At 35.5% G+C, this 16,230-nt stretch overlaps 1 protein-coding gene across 5 annotated transcripts in view; it reads left to right on the forward strand.

Moving 5' to 3' along the window:
* The window catches only part of Fancd2 (Fanconi anemia complementation group D2), an 883,021-nt gene that overhangs the window by 61,102 nt on the left and 805,689 nt on the right, over positions 1 to 16,230 (forward strand). For all 5 annotated transcript variants that reach the window (XM_090413132.1, XM_090413256.1, XM_090413216.1 and 2 more), the window contains one exon: positions 7,073 to 7,140. In XM_090413132.1, coding sequence (XP_090269258.1) covers positions 7,073 to 7,140 — 68 coding nt within the window. The remainder of the gene's footprint in view (positions 1 to 7,072; positions 7,141 to 16,230) is intronic.

A 16,230-nucleotide genomic window follows, 5' to 3' on the forward strand; every position in this document is an offset into this window, starting at 1 on the left:
CATATAGATTCATTATCTATATGGATCACATTATGAAGGAAAGTGGTATTAAACCTGATATCAAAATTGGAGATGTTAATGTCAGCTCTTTGCTTTATGAGAATGATGTTATACTTCTAATAAATCCGCTATAAGTCTGCAAGATCCCCTGACTAAATTGAATAACTGTTGTAATATATATGGTATGAAGGTCAGCAAAAAAAAGACCAAGACAATGAAAATAGGCAGAATCATTGAAAATGTCAACTGCATTGTGAATGCAGAACCTGTTGACAAGTAAAACATTTCAGCTATTTAGGCACGATTTTTACTGAAGATGGTAAATTAAGAATGGAAATAGACAATAGAATCAACAAAGCTGGTATGGTAGGAAGTCAATTGAATAAATTCATATGGAATAAGAGAGAAATTAGTCTGAAATAAATTAGCTGTATACTAGACAGTGTTCAAACCAGTTTTAACTTATGTATCTGAGAGCTGGGTAAGAAGTAAAACACTTGATCAATGACTAGAAACCGCAGATATGAGAGTCCTGAGAAAGATTAGAGGCGTGAACAGATGGCATCAATGGCAATATCATATTAAAAACGAGGATATTAGGAAAGAACTTGACATTGTCAGCATCCAGGAATGTGTTAGCAGAGCTGATCTCAGGTGGTATGGTCACTTAAATAAAATGGGCAAGGAAAGATTAGCAAAACAAGTGTTGTCTGCAAGGTTGGTAAGGAAAAAGACCCAGAGGAAGACCAAGATATAGGTGAATTGTTACGGTACAAAGTGCATTAGACGATAGAATTATAAAATCTGATAATGTTTGAGTCTTGACAAGTAACGGACTGATTTGGAGGAAAAATTGTAGTTAGGAAGTTAGTAATGATGTAAATTTTTCATGTAGTACTATCATATCTTGTATTTCCCTTGAGGGTACATGGCAGGAATTTGATGATGATGATAGTCCTTGATCCAAAATGTTTATTTTGTTCATTACAGATATAAGGCCTGCAGATTTTCTAGGTTTTAATAGGTTTACGCCAGCATTGAGTTCAGTAATGGTGAAATCTGAGTTAATCATATTTTGTTTCTCACTTAGGGTTTTAAGTATCTTATGTTTTGGGTGCTTTTTAGGGAATTTTCCATCCTGCAGCAACTGGTGAGCAACATGATTAGCTGTTACCTGTGGGTGCTTATTAGTCTTACTCAGTGGTGAGCTATGGAAATTTTAACAAAGGGCTCACATCGTCTAGCAAAAAAAAAAAAAAAGGCCTAACTTAGTCCTCATAATACTTATATTGCGACTTTGTAGAGCTTCTGACCGACATGATAATTCCTTTAGGAATATCGATCATTAATGCTAGATCTTTTAAAATTTCCAAATTGAGAAGTCGGTTTAAAAAGCCCTTATATTTATCATTCGATGCAAAATGCTTGCATAAAGTTGGGTAATTTCTTTGTAAACTGCAAGCTGCCTATCATGGTCCAAACACATGGCCGATCTTTAAAATTTCAATACCAAGGTCTTTTTCAATTGTATTTAATTATCGTTGATTTTTTGGTGATTGATGATAAAAAGCATATAATCTATCCATAAATATTTCAAAATGATTTATTTCTTTAATGGTTTTTATTGAATCATCTAATGCTAAGTGTAAACGATGAGCGCAGTACCAAATCACAATGTTGGAAAATTTTTGTAAAGGTTTGATTGCAAGGCCTGATTTGTTTCCTAACATTACACTAGCTCCATCAGAACAAAATGCAATGAAATGATTTTTTAAATAGTTATCAGAAAATCCATATGAATTTAAAGTAGTAATTATAGTAGCATGTATACATTCCACTGTGGTATTTTCTAGTTCTACAAGATTATTGAACAAGACGAACAAGGGGCTCGCAAATTTGAGAAAAATTTAACAAAGGGCACACGCGAGCCCCCTTATAGCTCACCACTGGGCTTACAGAAATCCTTCCTAATTCTGTTGATAAAGTTTCATACCTTTCTACTACTATGGGTCATATTAAGGGCTTCTATTTCTTTTTTCCATGAGGAACGCCTTTCCTCTGCCATCTTATTTTTATTATTATTACATCACACCTTCAGGGAGTCCAAAGACTCATCGAGGGAGAGCATCTACTTTACAACTCTTCATCTCACGACTCCACCAACGCCATCTATCGCCGACTACCACCACTAGTACCTTCACAGACCATCACAAACATTCATGTCCACGGCGGGTTTCGAACCCGCAGCCTTTTGGCTGGAGAGCAGATACTCTAACCACTTGGCCAACCAGGCCGGCATAAGGGGTTAGTGTTGTAAGCAATTAGCATACTGGGCTTGTATGTCACTGGAAAGGCTTGGAATGAAGTTTGTGCGGCATCCTCAGGGGATGTGTTTGGTGGAGATTTTCTCAGTAGTATATGAATTCGGGATACTCTTGAGGGTCTGTAGGGACTGGTTCTATGAAGTGGTCAAGATCTTCCTTGAAACTCTTCCAATTAGCTTTTTTGAAATTAAATCGTCGTATGTAAGGGACTGTGTTAGGCATAATGGCTGGGTTGAATTGAAGCATTATAGGTCTATGTGGAATGCGATTTAAAATCTTTTTAACACACATGTTGGATATAATTGAGCTAACAGAGGTCAAGGTTATAGTCTTGCTTCCATCTGTCACTGTTGAAAGTTTTCAGCCAATTTTTCAACAAGTTTTCCATCTTCGTTGGACTTTGTGTAACCCCAGTTAATACTATGACTGTTAAAGTCACCTAATGCAACATTAGTCATGCATGAATTATTATTGAGGAGGATGAGTCAGGGAAGGAGAAAGCTGCTTCTGGCAGTTTATAAACTGAGATGATTGAGATATTTTTAAATGTAATTCTAATAATCTCAATGTATCTGTTGTTCATTGAGTCAATGGATGATGGAATTAAGTTTTCTCTTGTAAATATTGCACTACCATATTTATCATGGGGTATTTCTTTGGATTTCATGCAATGGATGTAGGATCTTCTGGTATCTTCCCCTCTGTGAATTTCTTGCAGGCAGAGTACATCACAGTCATTATCTCTGCAAATATTTGCAATAAGATCTTGCTCGATACTTGAGAAACCTTCAATATTAAATGATATTTTTAGGCCTGTCCCCAGGTGGGATCCTTTAGGGCAGGTGGGAGCATTTTAGTTCAGTCACTTGCGTTTGGTTGATAGCAGCTTTAGCTTCCCCTTTATTTATTTATGCATATGGCTTTGTGAAAGTGGCAAGTGAAATGTACAATCACAATCTCCAGAAACAAATGATGTAAAACTTAACATGTAAAAGTTCATTATATAAAAGGCACGAACTGCATTCCAAGTCTTTCTTTTTTTTAAAAAAAAGAACAAGACTGCATGTTCTTTCAACATCACAACACAAATGTAGCTGTATCCAAAGTTTTATTAGAGAGCAGTTGTGATGTGAGAAAATCTTGATTCATTAGAGAAAACCCATTTTACTTTGCATCATCATTCTCTACCATGAGGAGGAGTTCTGCTGATACTTACACAAGGATTATGAGAGTGGCTATGAGAATAACATCTTCGTGGTGTACGGGACCTTGAATCTTCTATTTCCTCCATAACCACCGCCACCACCATACCAGTTACAGATCAATGTCCAGACTGGAAAGCCAATCCAAGGCCTCATCCATCACCTTGTGGATGTCCTGTAGGCCACCCCCGTGAAATTGGTGCTGTGGGCAGTCGTTCACAATATGAGTAATTGTCTGAGCCACGGGAGAACAATCACAATAACGGTGGTCTGACAGCTCCCATTTATGTAGTAGGTAGCCACATCTGCTCTGGTTAGTTCTGATCCTGTTAATTGATGACCAAATCTTCCTTGGAAGAGCAAAACTAGGCTGCAGAGCACAAGGATCTTCTACCAGGAAGCAGTTTGTTGGGAGATCGTTGGACCAGTATTCTCTCCACATGTCAGGTATTGATGACAGGGTAGCTGAAGAGAGTTCGTTTATGGCCCGGAGAGGCTTTCTAGATTTTAGGCAAAGACTAGGTGGATTTAGAAGAGTCTGGTGCAGGGCCAGGAGTGGGTTGCTAATTGCTTTATTAAATTCTTTAAACGAGGCTTGTCTTCTCCATATGTTTAGTGGAGCAATGTTAGATAGGACAGGCAGCCAGGAGAGAGGGGTGCTTCTTGCTGTTCCACTAATTGTGCACATGGTAGAGTTTAGCTGAGTGTCTATAATGTTAGCATGAGCACTTCTTTCCCAGACAGAGGCACAATATTCTGCTGTAGAGAATGTGAGGACTAGTGCAGACGACCTTAGGACTTCTGCACCACAATCCCAGGTTGTTCCAGCTAGCCTAGAAATTATATTGTTTCTCATTTTAATTTTGTTGGACAGGTTGGTGATGTGCCTTTTATAGGTTAGGCTTCTGTCCAGGCTCACTCCAAGATATTTTGGCTGGCGCTCGTGTTTTATTATTTTTCCACAGAAAGAAAGGTTGAGGTGTCGATTCGCCACTGCATTGTTGAGGTGAAATACTATGGACGCAGTTTTTGTTGGATTTGGCTTCAAGTACCACTGCTTGAAGTACTCTTCCAGGATGTTCAGGTCTGTGTTCCCCTAATGGGTACTAACAGGGTGCAGGAATGAGACCCCAGCAGCTAGGTTCTCATGTGACAGGGTCCTAGTCCTATCCCAGCAACTGGGATAGGACTAGGACCCTGTCACGACCATCTTATTTTATTGCATGCCAGAGATGCTCAGAGAAATTTGTTATCTAGTAAATAAGTCACTATCATGTTCCTGTAACTATTTACAGTAATGTTGTGTCGAATTCTTGTTTTTATTTATATAATAGTTGTATTTTATTCAATCTTTTCTAACCTAAACCCTTTTCTATCTTAATCCTACCGGCTGCACCATTTATGTTAATGCTTTTCTTATATTATTTATTATGTTATTTATCTCTCTACTTATTTGTTATAATACGTTTGTACTCTAATCGTTTAGATTAACTTCTATTGTTTTATATCTTTCTTTTATTCTACCAGCTGTGCCATTAATGTTATGTCGTTTTCTTATCCTTTGTTTTTACTATCCCCTCGACTCCGTTATTTATGTTATTGCCCTTTTCTTATCTTGTTCACCTTTTCTTTACTTAATTAGCTATTTACCCTTTTTCTACCCTTTCTTAACTAATCCAATATTCCATCTTTCTTAAATTCAAAACTTGTCTAACACTGTACCTTACTTATACACATTTATCCCTTATAATTTAAACCCTACAATCAAATATTCTCTCATTCAGTGTTTTGCAGTCCTGTTGGCCTCTCTATGTCCTAAACAAACAATCTGAAGAAGTTTACCCTATAAGTATTAACACATTTATATTTATGCTGCGCCAGCTAATACCTAGGTAAAAAGGATTCTTGTTCAGGGTGACCCCTTTAGAGAGTTGATGATTATTTGATCAAGCATAAATTTATCCCCCCCCCCCTGCTTGTCCTTTTCTTTCTTACAGTCGCGGCTTACTTATTGTATTAGTATTCATGGGTTTATCCCGCTTGGTTCGTTGTTATTTTTATGAGCGGTAGTTTTGAATTCATATAATATAGGCAGATCAGGCAAGTACATGAATGAAACAATTTAATGAGCTTAGAGGTGATACACTATATAATACACTTCAAAACAGGATAATATGGTTGCACTCAACTCAGATCAAAAGCTCTAATTAACTCGTACTTATCACACATACTAAATCTTAATACCCTTAAATACAATCATAAAATACAATTCATAGATTATCATTAAGCCATTCGGATACACGTGGCTATCTGTGAACACATCAGCACAATTACACTTTTAGTTTAACATAATCTTGTATCTATTCGGCCTCTTGATCAAACAATTCTTAACTCTGTCTCAGGACACGTATCTAATTGTAGGCCACTCTTACAGTTCTTTAAGTTCAGTCCATTTTAAACGTTCACACAGGAAATTCACTCTCTTCTTACAACTGGAATTAGTATTTCAAAAGTCTACATTACCATTTCTGTCCTTGAATTCTTAACTTGTTCCCGCCTTGTCTAATCATCAAGGCCTTCAAATGTAATCGCTTTGGAGGATATCTTCTGTAGATCTGAGCGAGTAGAATCTCCGAGGGAAACATGGGAGGTGGCACGGTAACGTCGCCTTGAATGGACGGCTCAGTTTAGTCTCTCCGTCGTACGACAACGTCACAGCTATCCTAGAACACGGACATAGCTTGGCCCAATACGAACGCTACGACGGATGAACTAAGTGCCTTCTGCGACTGGCCAGGGACTTCCCTCCTATGACGAGCAGGACCACTCCGAGAGATCAGGAATCCAGGAAGAAAAAAGATTAAGAGGTACGAATCTTCATGCAAGGCCTTTTTGTTCAATTTTCTCCTCGTTAAATCTCGATATTTGCGATACGCGCCAACTCGGTCACGTGTGTCCACATCGATCACATTAGCTCCCTCTATTATTTCTTCACACGTGTGTCTGCCTCCTATTCCTGGAAGACGCTTAGGTTCCCCTTTCCAATACTTTCATAATGCAGGACGGTAAAAGTGACCTTTGAACCCTGACTCACAGGCTTTACTATTTCAGTGCAAGAGGCTGGTTTTTCAAACAGATTTTGCCAGCTTACATGGATTTCTATTATCAGGCCCACACTTAATACAGATTATATTTAAACACTTTATACAATTTTATACAATTCCTTAAACTTTATCTTGACTTGTATTCACAAACAATTTATTTTTTCTATTGCCAACGTTCCATGTTCTCTGCCTGAGTAGAATTAATGTTGTGTCCTGAATATTTTAATATAAACCTTTTTAATGCTTATTCAGGACACAACAGTAACTTCTGATCATTCATGAAAACAAATAAAAGTCATAGAACAATCTGTATTTTTTATTTAAAAAGTTTTTTTATTCAAGCTAATATTCATAAATTTAATCTCGTAGCCTTGTTATTCATTGCTTTTCTCCTTGCATTTATAAATAGAGCAAAATTGACTAACTTTATTTTAATTTTCAGATGTTGATCAAGCATTATTTCAGAGAGATCTAAGAAAACGTTTAAAAATGCATGAAAATTATCCTGAGGTTAGCATTTTCAGTTTCAGTAATTATTATTATTTATATATATGTTATGGTTAAAGTGATAAACTGGCAATTATTAATTATTATTAATAATTGCCAGTTAAAGTCATAATTAGAATTAATCACTTTAACCAGTTAAAGTGAATAACTCCTAGAGGAGTCTGGTAAATGTAATAAAAACATGTTTATAGGATTTTTATATAGGTTTTCATTCTCAATAGAAATTATAACAGGTTAGTTTAGTTTATAATGAAAAAAGTAAGGAAAGTACTTCTTTTTCACTCAATGAAATCAGAAATCATAAACTAACCTAACCTTTATCGGTTAGAAATCATTATAACCTATCTTTTATTGGTTAGGTTAGTTTATAATGAAAAAAGTAAGGCAACTACTCTTTTGCACTCAATGAAATCAGAAATCATTATAAATTAACCTAACCTAAACTAACCTGGATGTCACATGTCGAACCAGAGTGTAGTCGTGGTTTGTTGTGGGCAGATTAATGGGGATGAAAGATAAACGTTGTTGTGGGAATGGGGATAATAGATAAATCAGAGAGGAACTGATCAGTGTTTTTCTCCATTGATGAGGAAAGAGGTACAGCAACGACATTTATCCCTATTCATCTGCCCACAACTTTTATTTGTTATCCCCATTTATCTGCCCGCAATCATTAACCTCGGCCCACAGCAACGTTTATCTTTCATCCCTATTAATCTGCCCACGACAAATTACGACTACACTCTGGTTCGACATGTGACATCCAGGTTAGTTTAGGTTAGGTTAATTTATAATGATTTCTGATTTCATTGAGTGAAAAAGAGTAGTTTTCTTACTTTTTTCATTATAAACTAACCTAACCAATAAAAGTTAGGTTAGTTTATAATGATTTCTGATTTCATTGAGTGAAAAAGAAGTACTTTTCTTACTTTTTTCATTATAAACTAAACTAACTTAGCCTGTTATAATTTCTATTGAGAATGAAAACCTATATATAAAACCTATAAATGTTTTTATTACATTTACCAGACTCCTAGGAATTATTCACTTTAACCATAACACACACACACACACACACACACATATATTTATAAAAATAAATTTAACTGACTAGAACCTGAGAAAGTATAACAAAAACCTTTAATACATCACGACTAGTTTCATCGGTGCTCCGACTTCTTCAGGTGAGAAATAAAAAACATAAGATATAAAAATAACAAGGTAAAAAACATGGACTTTCCAGCTTAATAAAAAGCAGAATAGTAACAGTCATATTTGAATAGGTGACTGCGTGCTACCGTTGGCATGAGTTGAACGTGTGCGACAGCTAATTTTAGAGCGCCAGTACTGGATTACTGCGCTATGGGAATCAGGCAAATTGTAGCTTAGATTGTTGTTCAGATGTGAAAGGTCCAGAACTATTTCTTTTGATTCGATAATTCTTCTTTCAAATTCATCCTTGCATATATATAAATTAGTAGTGCGTTCCCAGTCAACTTGATGTGGCTGTTCTTCAAGGTTAGAGTTTGCCGAGAAGAGGACATGACTGGAAAGGGCGCTTGCTCGTGTTCTACTGTAAGAGATGTCGAAGTGAAACAGATTTATCGGTCTGGCCAAAATAAGGTCGACCACAGTCACACAAAACTTTATAAACACCAGGAAAATGCAGTTGGTTGTGTTTTGGTTTTGGTCGACTCAGAAAAGAACGAAGTTTTGGCAGAGTAGTATAGTCATAGTTGGTCTTTATGTTGAATTTCTTCGAAATCTTAGCTAGTTTTGGGGTAAGAGAGCTGATAAATGGTAACTGTATATGAGTGATAGGGTTGGAATCGTCTTCTTGTCGAGGATGTTGGCATGGTCTCAAACGTTTAATGATGTTACGAGACGAATATCCATTATTTAAGAAGGTGTTTTTCAGGAAGTTAAGCTCTGTTTGAAGGTCTTCTTCTGTGGAAGTGAGACATCTTGCTCGATGGGTGAGGGTAGAGATGATGCCCAGTTTCTGAGGTGGGAAGTGATGAGGAGAACCATGTAAATATCTATCAGTGTGGGTGGTTTTTCGAAAAATTGAAAATTTAAGACAGTCAGCTAATCTGTTGATCTTTAGATCCAAGAAAGGGAGAATGCTGTTAATCTCTAGTTCTGATGTGAATTTAATGTTCTGATGTTGGTTATTTAAATGGTTTAGAAAGTTTTGCAGTTCCTCTAAACTATGTCCCCAGATAAGGAAGACATCATCAATGTAGCGTAACCACAGTTTAGGTTTCAAAGTAGCTGAGGAAATAGCTTTCTCTTCAAAATCTTCTAGAAAAATGTTAGCTAAGACTGAGGATAGAGTGCTGCCCATAGCTAAATCGCTAGTTTGTTTGTATATTTTATCTTCGTAGCAGCAATAGCCGGAATTGATGCAGTGAGCTAGAAGAGCAAACATTTTTTTAGAAACCTTGTCCTTGTCCTTATTTTGGCCAGACAGATAAATCTGTTTCACTTCATCTTGAGGAACATAGACGTGACATCTCTTACAGTAGAACATGAGCAAGCGCCCTTTCCAGTCATGTCCTCTTCTCAGCAAACTCTAACCTTGAAGAACAGCCACATCAAGTTGACTGGGAACGCACTACTAATTTATATATAAGCAAGGATGAATTCGAAAGAAGAATTATCGAATCAAAAGAAATAGACCCTTCTTGGACCCTTCACATTTGAACAACAATCTAAGCTACAATTTGCCTGATTCCCATAGCGCAGTAATCCAGTACTGGTGCTCTAAAATTAGCTGTCGCACACGTTCAACTCATGCCAACGGTAGCACGCGGTCACCTATTCAAATATGACTGTTACTATTCTGCTTTTTATTAAGCTGGAAAGTCCATGTATTTTACCTTGTTATTTTTATATCTTATGTTTTTTATTTCTCACCTGAAGAAGTCGTAGCACCGATGAAACTAGTCGTGATGTATTGAAGGTTTTTGTTATACTTTCTCGGGTTCTAGTCAGTTAAATTTATTTTTATAAATGTATACATCCCGAGTAAATCCTAATTTCAATAATATATATATGTATATATAGGATTACAAAATTTAATTCCATGCGATAAAATTATTCGAGAATAATAAAAATTCTTCTCCTAAAACAACATTTAAATACATTACACAGATACTCTGAGTAACAAGAAACTCCTGATTAAAAATACCTTTAAATTTGCATGTGTGCCCAAAACCTGCAAGTCTTCTTGTAACTCACTTTTCAAGAGCAAAAAGAATGCAATGAAATTATTCAAGAAGAATAAAAAAAATAAAATAAAAGTTACAAAAATAAAAGAACTTTTATTTTTTGTACCTTTCATGAAATTCCTGCAATCTCTGCATTAATTTCATTTAATGATTCTTCATTAACTGCATATTCAAGGATCCTTGAAGCACCCCTGTGTTTTTAGAAGAATCTTGTTATTTAATGACTTAGTGATTCTAGATAAATTTTTAGGACTTAATGTGATGACTTGAACAGACTTTGGTAAATTAGGAATTGAATTCCAAATTGATGGCGCTTCCATCTGAGCAACTTGCACAGTTCTTCAATACTGGTAACATCAGGTTTATAAACAGCTCTTTTTAATTCGGATTTCACACCAATACTAAATTGAAAGAAAATTGTTCTCAACATATTCTGAATCAGATTCTTCAGTCCCAAAACTATGTAATAGATTTGTCAATTTATCATAAAACTGATGAACAGATTCTTTATTGGTCTGAATAAGTTTTCCACAGATTAGGACCTGATTTTTCCTTCTTGGAGAATTCTTTAATTAAAATCCTTTTAAATTCTGTAAAAGTAGTTGCTTTTCTGAGGCTTCTGGATTTCTCAGCAAATTGTTTAGCTCTTCCTTGAAGTTTTGTCTTCAAAACCAAGAGTAACTGTCTTTCAGACCACCTACCAATCATTTTAATATTCTCAGCTGCCTCAAGAAATGCTTCTGTGTGTGTGTGTGTGTGTGTGTGTGTGTGTGTGTGTGTGTGTGTGTGTGTGTGTGTGTGAATGAACGTAGGTGTGTGTGTGTGTATACTGATTGTGAATACAGAATACAGATCACAATCTTACTCATCATAACTATAGAATAACACATATACCACACTAAAAATAACTTTTTTATTATGTAAATATTTTGTCTTATGTATCATAAGACATTAGTACAACTAATGAACAACAATAGGAACTGAATTCAACAAACAGTAAAAAACATGCTTAAATTGGAATCTATCTACGTATACAATCGCATGTTCATGGATTAAAAATTTCTCGGCTGAAATTAAAATTACTTAAATTAAATTAAAATATAGCAGATAAATTATTGAATACAATTGAGGATAATAATTTCCCAAACTTTTGGAATAGTGAGAGAGCTGTTTTGATTAAGATTAGATCTATGAAGTAAGGCTTCATGAATTATCGTAATCCTTTCTTTTAGGGTTACATGGTGATCAGCATTCATTTTAAAAATTTTTATGGAATTTACAACTGTGTTAAAAAAAACTTTTTTTATTATCCTGACGTTTCGATCTTCACATCAAGATCATCATCTGGAGCGTACATAAATATACAGGACAAGCTGAGTTACATCATTAACTGTAAGCTAGAGAAACAATGATTTGATCACATGTTATTCTGCTGGCGTGACCTCTGGTGAAAAAAAATAAAAATAAAGGAAAAAATAAATTTTTACATCAGGCTAAATTCGATTTTTACAATGACAGGAATAAACATTCTTTTAGATGGTTTTCTTTCCGAAACAATTGGTGTCCTATTTTTAGTATTAAAATTCTTATTTTTGATTTACAATACTGGATTTTCTACAATCCTGTTTATAGTTGTTCTTGGTGAGGAAGGTCGAATATATACCTTCCATATGTTTGGGATTTTTAAACCATCGTTGTTCAGATTGGGGTGTTTGCTGATAATCTCACAGGCTTCCTTGAATTTCCATTCATACCATGTTCTAGTGTGATGTAGACATCTGGTGGTTTTCCAGTCAATTCTGTGTAAGGTATTCAGGGCATGATCAGAAAGGCCAGCTTCACCATAATTATTATATTTAATGTGTCGTTTATGTTCTTTTTGTCTAATAGGAATAGTGCGTCCTATTTCTCCTATATATGGTATGTTGCAAGTACAATAAATCCGGTATACTCCAGGGTGAGCTAGTGGAGGGAGCGGGTCTTTGGATGAGTTGAGTAAGCTTTTTAATTTTGCAGGAGGTTTAAAGGTGGCTTTGAGGTTGTACTTTTGTAGTACTCTGTTTATTGCTGTTTATACTCTGTTTTACTCTGTTTATTACTGTTAAATAAACAGAGTATTTACTGTTTTAACATCAAAAACAAAGGCAATGCTTTGCCATTGGAACTCTGTATATAGCTATGTGTAAGAGCACAAGAAAGTTGTTTACAGTTATGTGTATGAGATAGTTGTTTACGAGCTCTGCTCGTAAACAACTATCTCATACACCTTTAAAGTTAGTATCTTTAAAGTTAGCATAACACCTTTAAAGTTAGTATCTAAGAGTGCCGCTAGGTTTAGAGAAGTTTCTGCCGCCTGGCAAAATACGATCACAAGAGTGCATGGAGGAGAACAAAGAGTGGATCGAACTTAAAAAAAGATGAAAGAGTCATGCCGATTTTCTTCGGGGTTTACAACCCTTAGTGCAAGGTCTGGAGAACAGGAAAATAAAAGGGTACTGAGATGAGCATAAGGGGTTTCCAGTTGTCGGCAGAGCAGAGGCAGTCAGAACCACAGCAGAGGACAGTCGGAAAACCAGAGGAGGTTGGAACCAGAGCAGTAGTGGCAGAGAAAGAGGAGCGGCAAGGCCCCAGTTACTAAGCAGGAAAGTCCAGGTCCAGTTGCCGACAGAGGAGAGCCGAGATCCAATTGCCAAGAGAGAGCAAGGTGAAGTGCTGTTACCGAAGAGAGCCAGTCGGCGGCAGTTACAGTCATCGACAGTCGGCACAGTCATCAGCAATTAGTGGCAGAAGTGGCGGCAGTTAGAAGCAGAAGTTCCTGAAGTAGGATCCAGAGGAGAAGATGCCCGTATGTGGAAACCTCTTGCATGTGCTATTCGAGTACTGCAGATTGCAGTCCCAAAGCCCACCAGTATCCCGACGTGATACCGCTGAAGCAAGACACTCCTGAAGGAAGCTTAAGATCTGAGATGAAAGAAATGCCAGAAAGACTTTAGTGTAAGACTCTTGACTGAATGCGTGACACAGCCGCTGTAAGTTCCATCCTTTTTATAATTTTTCTCTTATAATCTAGGAGATATGTTATATATGGACTGTTAAGAATTAGTTTAATAGTAATAAGAAGTGTCCATAAGAGAGTCAATTGGCATGTTAGAAGTTGATATCAAATTTGTAAAAATAACTTAGCAGAGAGTTAGCTAACTTCTTTGCGAGTAAACTAGAAGTTTAATAAGTTGAATTTATAAACAGAGAGCAAATAAGTTTTTGAGTTAAAGAGATTATTTAGTGTTGAAGTAAAAGGGTTCTAATTTTATGCCAAAGATTTTTATAAATGGGTAGGGAAAGCAATCTCCCTGTCATTTGATTCATGTATATTTCATATTAATGTAAATAAATGTGTTTTAATTATTTGTTAAAAGAGTGCTGCCTGATCCTTTATTTTACAATGCACTTAAAATAATTGGACTTGTGAGTGGGAAACAACTAAGGCATTAAAAGTGCAGTTTAATTACTTAAGAACCACGACTGTTTATGTAAACTTTGTTGAAGGAATTTACGCTAGTAAGAGTAGATCTACCAGACATTTTATTGAGCCTTATGCCGAATATTGATATATTGGATGGGCCAGTTTTACAAATAAATTTTCCAGTGTTCATAGGCATATGACTAGTAAATACTGAAGGTGGATAAACATAGTATGCAGTAGAATAAGTAAGGAAGGTTACAAGAGAAAAAGCGTGCACTGCTAATTAGTAATAAAGAATAAAAGAAGATATTACAATAACGCAGCAGACAGCCTTGTTACATTTTGAAGAGGATTTAAATAGATTGGTACTTTGTGCAGATTAAGGTGTTGCTAAGTGTAGTTATGCACTTTGGGCAGAGAAGATAGAATGAAGTTTATCATTTTGAAGGAATTTTGCAGGAGGTGGAAGAGGCAGGGAATCTGGAGATCATGGTAGATAAGGAACTGAGTTCTGGAGACATTGCAAAAATTAGCCAGAAAATTACTGCTTTTCTGTGCACAGATTTGTTCACCTGATTGTATGGCCAATGAGAGAGAGAGAGAGAGTGTGCAGAGACAGATAACTAAAAATTCTCAGAAGTGTGGAATTTTAACAAGGACATTAAATAATGTGGTCTGCAGAGTTTGTTAGAAAGGAGGAGAAAAGATGATATGATTCAAATATAAGTTTGTAAGAGGAACCTACCATTTGAATACGGGAATTATTGCAGAGTAATAGAAGCATGAGAGGTCATTCCTGGAAACTGTACATAATGTAAGGAAGTGAAAAGAAGATCTTTTTGCATGGTAGCTAGTGATTGAATGAAATTCTCCTGGTGTGGGTCATGAATGATCCAATGCTGAATGCCTTCAAGGGGAAATACCTGTTGTTGTCTTTGAGCATTTTACTCCATGATGAGTCTTCAGATTTTATGGATGCTGTAGAGTAATACTTTTAGATTGGAGGTGAATTTCATCACAATGTGAGACTACCTTCCTGTTTTTTTTTTTTTTTTTTTTGGACAGGATTGCTATATTATGTTAGAAAATATATATAAATATTAAAAACCCTTAATTCACTTATAGGGCTAATGTATTATTAAGTATAAATTAAAAAAACTACTTAAACAGTTTATCAGTCTACAAGACATGAAAAACAAAATGATACATTAAACAAACAAACAAAACAGTTAAGCTTTATAGTAAGGGAGTTTCTATTGCTATTTATTTATTAATGATTATGATCTATTTCACATTTTTTTAAAAACATTTTTGAATGATTTATGAAAAAACATTTCTTTACATTCATCAACTTCTGTGCCATTATAAACAAATTTTGAGGATACCCTGAATAAAATCAAAACTACATTTGTGGTTTTTCTGAATTCAGATTGGTTCCCAAACACTGGCACATGAGATCTGTTGACATTTAAGTGTAATGGCAACTGGCAGACAATCCAAAAACACATAGATTACAATTTAGAATCAATATAAAGACATTTAATATTTTGAGAAAATATTAAAAAAAAACTGTGACAAATCTATTTCTTTCTATATATTCCACTACTGAATATAAAATAAGCTCACTACTGCTGTCTTTTGAATATCTGTAGATTATTAGCTTACTATACTATGATTAATTTGAAAATTTGCTGTTTTTCCAATAAACAACATGTTTATTGGAAAAACAAAACATTTACAGTTAAGAAAATCCAAATACTCAATAAAACAAAACTCACTCTAAGTTAAGGTTCATACTAAATCACAACAATGAATTTGAGTAAGCTAAATCCTTCAATTACGAAAGGATAAGATTAAGTGTAAGCATGGCACTACTAGGATATAATTCCTTTTACAAGTTATTCACAGAACACGCATTGAACACTTTCATTAATACTCTATCTATAACCATCTTAATTCTAAATTTCATTAGTCAAGCCTAGCCATTCTCAATCAAAATACTGCCCATCAACAATTCTTTTTGTTCCACGTGGTCTTAACTAATTCAATCAAATTCTCACTTAAAAGTTCTCTATTAGTGTCCTTAGTTTACAGTATACACAAATTTCTTATTCTTCTAAGCGATTTTTAACATAGAATGAAAATCTTTACATTACCGGATCCTTTCAGATTTCATGCCGCCATCTCGTGTAGATCTGGATTACCTTACTGTATAGTTATCGGCCATCTTTGCGCCTGGTGATGCACTATGCTTTTCTTTGAATCATTTCCGGACTGTCTACCGCTTGCAGGAAATTTTCTCCTTTATTCGAATGCTTGATTCTGCATAGGCCATCATAACACGATCAGCTTCACTTGGAAATCCTCAAGCATTCTCAAGAATAGCTCTCATCGTCC

The sequence above is a fragment of the Typopeltis vanoorti genome, chromosome 1 (genome assembly GCF_054136105.1).
Source record: "Typopeltis vanoorti isolate ZY-2024b chromosome 1, IOZ_Tvanoo_1.0, whole genome shotgun sequence".
Classification (NCBI taxonomy): Eukaryota; Metazoa; Arthropoda; class Arachnida; order Uropygi; family Thelyphonidae; genus Typopeltis; species Typopeltis vanoorti.